The sequence below is a fragment of the Solanum dulcamara genome, chromosome 8, assembly GCF_947179165.1.
Source record: "Solanum dulcamara chromosome 8, daSolDulc1.2, whole genome shotgun sequence".
Classification (NCBI taxonomy): domain Eukaryota; kingdom Viridiplantae; phylum Streptophyta; class Magnoliopsida; order Solanales; family Solanaceae; genus Solanum; species Solanum dulcamara.
This window is the reverse complement of record NC_077244.1, coordinates 59,909,940-59,916,904: the sequence shown is the minus strand read 5'-3', so window position 1 is coordinate 59,916,904 and position 6,965 is coordinate 59,909,940. Positions and strand designations below refer to the sequence as shown.

Genomic DNA, 6,965 nt, shown 5'->3' with positions numbered 1-6,965 from the left:
AAATTCGTAGATGGGCTATATTTGGCTCATGTCCAAATACTAATTGTGATGGAGAGTATTTATTATAATGTGACGGTCTGAGACGTACAAGTGCTGCAGCATATAAGATAGCATGACCCCAAACAGTAATTGACAATTTTGTTTTCATTAGCAGAGGTCTTGCTATCAATTGTAGGCGTTTAATAAATGACTCTACAAGGCCATTTTGAGTATGAACATGAGCAACAGTATATTCAATTTTTATCCCAATTGATAAGCAATAATAATCAAAAGCTTGGGATGTAAATTCATCAGCATTATCAAGGCGAATGACCTTAATTGGATAATCTGGGAATTACGCCCTTAATCTTATTATTTGTGCTAACAACTTCGCAAACGCCAGGTCGAGGGATGATAAGAGGCACACATGAGACTATTTAGATGATGCATCTATTAGGACCATAAAATATCTAAACAATCCACTAGGTGGATGAATAGGTCCACATATATCTCCATGTATACGCTCTAAAAAATTAGGAGATTCTATGCCAACCTTCAGGGTCGATGGTCTGGCAATTAATTTGTCTTGATAACAAGCAGCACATGAAAATTCATCATCGTAAGAATTTTCTGGTTCTTTAACGGATGTCCAGTTGAATTTTCAAGGATTCGTCTCATCATTATTGATTCAGGATGACTTATTCGATCATGCCATAGCACAAACGTATTTAGATCAGTTCAATTGCACTATTTTTTGAATAATATAGGTCAAATGACAAAGTTGGTAGTTTTTCCAAAACATATTTCTGGCCTGAGACACTCTTGGTTATACCAAGGTATTTAATATTCATTTCATTTAGTGTCTCAACATGATATCCATTTCTACAGATATCTTTAAAACTTAACAAGTTTCTTGGGGATTTAGAAGAAAATAGTGCATCTTCTATAACATTTTTTGTCCCCTCAGGCAGAATTATATTAGCTATTTCAGAGCCTTCAATCATTTTTGAATTACCAGAAATTGTAGTAACATTTCCTTTTCTTCTAAGTAAGTTGAAAAAAATATTTCTAATCTTTAAAAATTGCATGAGTTGTTCCATTATCAATTACACAAATATCCTCGTAATTGATCATTGATCCAAATAAAATTTGAGGCATATTCATATTTTTCTTCAAAAGAAAATAAAGTAAATATTATAATTAATACATGATTTATTACACAAATTTTATTTATTTATATGGACTAAAAAAATACAAACATAATATGTAGTACAGATAAAATAAAAAAAGAAAATGACTTAAATATTATTAGTCTTATCAATAATCATATTTTCTTCTAGAAAATTAAAGAAATCAGCTACATCCAGATGCATAGGCTCAATATTATCTTCAGAGAAAAAAAAATCTGGATTATTTTCTACCCTCTTTAAGGATGCCTGATATAGCTGAACCAGACGTTTTGATAACCGGCAAGTCCACGACCAGTGCCTCACACCTCCACATGTATGACATATGCTTTCTGAATTTTTCTCAGGTAAAGCTTCAGGCTTTTCACTTTTCTTTTTATACTGCTGATTATTTCTTGGTGCAAGCCGAGCATCATGATCATAATTTATTCTTCGATCATGATCACGACCATGACTGAGATCATAACCTCTTTTTCGTTGGTTATAATTTGCCTAATTCACTTCAGGGAGTGACAAAGAACCAACAGACCGACTATCATAATTTTTCATTAATAGTTCATTGTGGCGTTCAGCAATAAGATGGTGATATAGTAATTCAGAATATTTTTTAAACCCTTTTTCACGATATTGCTGCTGCATGAGCATATTCGCGGGTGAAAATGTGGAGTATATTTTTTCCAGTTTATCTTGCTTAGTGATTTCTTCTCCGCATAAATTTAACTGAGCTATAATTCTAAACAAGGCAGAATTATATTCAGTTATATTTTTGAAATCCATTAATCTCAGATTTAACCAATCATGACGTGTTTGTGAAAGCATGACCAACTTCAGGTGGTCATATCTTTCTTTTAAATTTTTCCACAGTTTAAGGAGTTCTTTTAATGTTAGATATTGTAATTTTAATCTCTGCGGAGAAATATCATGGCTTTGGCACGGTCTTCACTAGATGTCGTATTGCCATCTTTGATAGTATCTGCCAGAACCATCGATTCTAGATGTATTTTGACATCTAGTGCCCATGATGAGTAGCCTTTTCCAGAAATATCAAGTGCAACAATTCAAGTTTTGAAATATTAGACATTTTAAAAAAATAAAATGCTTACCCTTTTTGTTACCTTCTTAACAATATCTGAAGCCTCGTGCTGAAAACATGTTATAAATTAACTAACTTGACAAAATTATTTAGAAAGAGAAAGTGAAGAAGAGAACGGAAGAGGAAACGGTGTATGTATTTCTATTTTTCTGTGTATTTTCTTAATGCCAGAAATGGCATTTATATAAAAAAAAAATACATGAGAAGAAAAGATGACCTAGTGGGCAACTTACTCACTTTTAAGTGGACCACTTGGGAAAAGGACATCCAATACACAATAATAAGGGGTATAAGTATAAATTTTTTATAACATAAGGAACGTAAGTATTTGATTTTAAAATATATAGGATGTATCAATAATTAAGTAAATAGCACAATGGTATTTAGTGTAATTAATTAATTTTTTTTATTCGTTATATATCACACTCTTTCCCTTCATGTTCCTTCTGGTATCTGTCATCTTTATCCAACTGTAACACACATTTCATAGCAAAAATAATCATTTTTCTATCCTATCAAAACACTATGTGCACATTAGAAAAAACCGGCAACGTCTTCTATCTTACGCTTACCGGTGACGACGAGCACCGTTTGAATCCTACTCTCATCGCCACCATCCGATCATCACTAGCCCAAGTTAAATCCCAATCCGTGAAGGGTTCCGTTTTGATAACCAAAGCCGAAGGAAGATTCTTCTCCAACGGCTTTGATCTAAAGTATGCACAAGCCGGCGGCTCACCACAAGCTGCCAACGCTCGGCTAATGAATATGGTGGATTTGTTAAAGCCAGTGGTTGCCGATTTCATGTCCCTCCCAATTCCAACCATTGCCGCTGTCACCGGCCATGCTGCGGCGGCGGGGTTATTGCTAGCGATGAGTCATGATTATATAACCATGAGATCGGATAAAGGCGTGTTGTATATGAGTGAATTGGATATAGGAATGACTTTGCCGGATTATTTCATGGCGATGATAAGGTCTAAAGTTGGATCGGCGGGTGCTCGACGGAATTTGGTTTTGAAAACGGCGAAGATTAGAGGGGAGGAGGCGGTGAGGATGGGAATGGTGGATTCAGCGCATCCTACGGCGGAGGAGACGGTGGATGCGGCGGTGCAACTGGCAGAGGAGCTGGGAAAAAAGAATTGGGATGGTAAAGCGTATGCAGAGATCAGGAAATCGCTGCTACCGGAATTGTGCGGGCTTTTAGGGTTGAAAGATGTTGCAGTTTTGCCCTCACACCTTTGAGTGAGTCACGTCCATTTTCTTTTTCTTCTTCTTTTTGTTTTTTCCAGTCTGTAATTTGCTTTCGTAATTTGTATTTCTTTCTTCTTAAACAAAAATATTGATATTAAATAATTGCTACTAATACTATTTTATGGAGTTTGGACCTCCTCTTTCAAACATGAATCATTAGGATTTAATGGTCTAAAATCACTCTCTTGATTTATATTGACTGAGAATAAAAGATATGAAGTAATGATTGACATTGTTTTTGGAGCAAATCTGTAATAACTGATGTTATTTCGAAATGAATCTGTAACAATTGATCTCACATATTTGATTTCCCCTCAGGTACCAATCTCTATCCCGTCTTATCCCTTCTCTAAATCTCATATTTCTCCATTTACTTGTCCTCAGCTAATTTGATCCCGTTTCTTTTCTATTTTTATCTATACACACAATTATTAACAAACTCATACTTCTGATGAGTGATAATTTTTATGTTATATTTTATTATTAATTAATCTAATAAACGTAAAACCATTAAAAGAGGATCGGTCTAATATAATATTTTAAACGGAAAATTAAGCTCATACCCTATAAAAATAAAAATAATTACAGACAAATATCCTTTTACAATTCTCATACCTCCAATGCATGAGATTCTCGACCAAGATACTGCCGCAGTATTAATATATTGACATGGTATCATTGATGTCTACTTCAATCTTTCAACTACATCTCTATGAAATCGTCATATATTGATATGGTATCATTAAGGATTGTTTCATATAATCATTAAGAATCGTTTCATACAAATATTGAATGATATCATCATATTATATATATATATATATATTATGATGGTATTATAAAGATTTTTCTAAGTCATTCGATATTATATGAATGATAATACCATAGTATATATTTATATTATTATGATATTGAAAGTTCTTAATGAGACACTTTTAAAATCCTCAATGATACAATAACAATATATTGATACCTTATCGGTATCATATTGGATTGAGCTCATTTTTTAAGAAATAAAAATAAAACAATTAAGAGAAAATTATTAAAATCACAATCTTAGTTATTAAACTAATTAGTAAATATATTTTTTGTGATATTCCGTCGGTATGTTGATACAATATTGGTATCCTATAGGACGAGCTTAATTCTCTGTGATATTCTATTGATATATTGATACTCTATCGATATTTTATAGAGTGGACGCGAATATCAACATGACGGTAATGCGCGAATTTAAAAATAATTAAAGAACATACAAGAGTAATTAGTTTGGGTCCAATAAATTCAGAAAAGAATTATTTTGAGATGGAGTATGAGGTGGGAAAATAGGTGGTAATTCACTAATTTTTTGAATCTTTAAATCAAATGTATCCACGCCACGTATTTCAAAATGACTATAAGAGAGGTGCAAAATAGATAAATAGAATTAAAAAAATTATATCCAACTTTTCTATTTCCTGCGATTGAGGTAAAATTTATCTACATGACTCTTGACAAAGATCTATCACAAATTTCACTACTTGATGCGAGAATGACGTAATTTGAGAGAATAAAAGCGCTTTGGTTGACGCTTCTTGTTGAAGGCATAGAGTAGAAGTCATATATGGAAGATGCATTTTTTCCTCCTCTTAATTTAAATAATATTAAAAGAATGTAACTTCAAAGTTGGAATTGTTGACAAATATGAAAACTTGACGCTATCATACTACTAGAAAGAGAAAAAAAGGTCTTTATTTAGCCAAGCAAAGCTTTCTAGACTAGAAAATTTGAGGTTTTGGTTGGTGACTGATAATTTGGGCCGTTTGGTGTACCAACTAGTTTACGTATAGATAGTAGGGTAGGAATTGACATATAAAGAATAATATACATTGTATTTACGGTAAATAATGCTGCTCCGTGGCTGAAAATAAATGAATCATCACGTCTTAATTTGAACTATTCCTCTTTTTTGAGTTTCATACTTAAACTATTGAGAGTATGAATTTCATACCTAAACTATCTATTATTGTTTGAGAAATACACCTCTCTCTTTTATTCCACTCTCATCATGATGTGTGTACTGTATTCTCTCTTTTATTTAAAAACGGAAAATGGCCTAAAATATTCCTAAAGTATTGAAAATGGTACAATAATACCCCGTCTAACTATTTGGTCTATAATACTCCTACCATCCACCTTTGGATCCATCATTGACCACTTATTTGACGGATCAAAATTAAAATAATTTAAATATTTTTTTAATGACGTGGCGAGCTACTATTGGTTACTATTTATTTACTTGAATCATTTTTTAAAACTCACCCATTCTAATTAAAAATCCAACCCAATTAATTAAAATCCAATAAATAGTGACCAATAGTAGCTCGGGGCGTAAATACCCTTGAAGTAGTGGATGGTAGGGGTATTACAGACCAAATAGGTAGACGGGCGGGGGGGGGGGGTTATTATTATTCTATTTCCAATACTTCAAGGGTATTTTAGGCCCTTTTTCGATTTAAATTTTTTTTATCACATTATACTCCAAACGGACAAAACATCATCTAACAAAAATTGAATAAATTATTAGAATTAGTTAAGATTAAGATTAAAGTATTATCATCCCCCTCCAAAATAAAAATTATAAAATAAAATATAAAATATTTTTCTTATCTCACTCCACCACTTTCTCTCACAATAGTTTATCTAATTTTTATCAAGGTGTAATATTTTATCAGTGTGGAATGCCATGTGGCAAGATTTTTTTAAAAAATAGAGAGAGTGCATTATACACACCATTGAAGTGTGTTTATCAAACTAATAAGTGATAGTTTATGTATGAAATTCACACTTTCAATAGTTTAGGCATGAAACTCAAAAAAAAGGAATAATTTAGGTGTGTTTTTTATATACTCACTGTTAGATGACGGATAATAATTAGGAAGTACTTTTATGTTCAAGAGGCGGGGAAGCAAGCTGAGACGTTTTATGCAGTATAGGGTAGGAGGACTAAGAGCCCGTTTGGATTGGCTTTAAGTTGGTCAAAACCAACTTAAAGCCCCTTTTTAACTTTTGGACGTGTTTGCCTAATGCTGACTTTAAGCCATAAAGTTCTTAAAGTCAGTCAAAAATGAAAAGTTAAGATTCCTAACTTTTTTTTCCAAAGTGCTTAAAGTCATTTTCTTTGACCATGGAAATTACTTTTATATCCCTTATATTTTAACTAAATTTTCAAACTACCTTTTTTATTCTTTTAACCCTAAAATTCACATCATAAACATTTTTATCCAAACACTCAACTGTTTATTTATAAAAATAACTTTAAGCACTTCAAAGTTCTAAAAACACTTCATACATAAAAGTTACTTTTTTAAGCCAATCCAAACGGGCTCTAAGTCATGAAGCATGAAATATAAGTTTTATGGATCTATGAAACATTAGTCTCATGTGTCTTTAATTTTATAATTTTATCATAA

The 6,965-nt window shown here is 32.2% G+C and overlaps 1 protein-coding gene across 1 annotated transcript; it reads left to right on the top strand.

Moving 5' to 3' along the window:
- Positions 1-2,678: 2,678 nt before the first annotated feature.
- LOC129899283 (enoyl-CoA delta isomerase 2, peroxisomal-like) lies at positions 2,679-3,660 on the top strand. Its single transcript, XM_055974191.1, has one exon. The coding sequence runs from the start codon at positions 2,785-2,787 to the stop codon at positions 3,502-3,504; it is 720 nt and encodes a 239-aa protein (XP_055830166.1). The 5' UTR covers positions 2,679-2,784; the 3' UTR covers positions 3,505-3,660.
- The last annotated feature ends 3,305 nt before the right edge of the window (positions 3,661-6,965 follow it).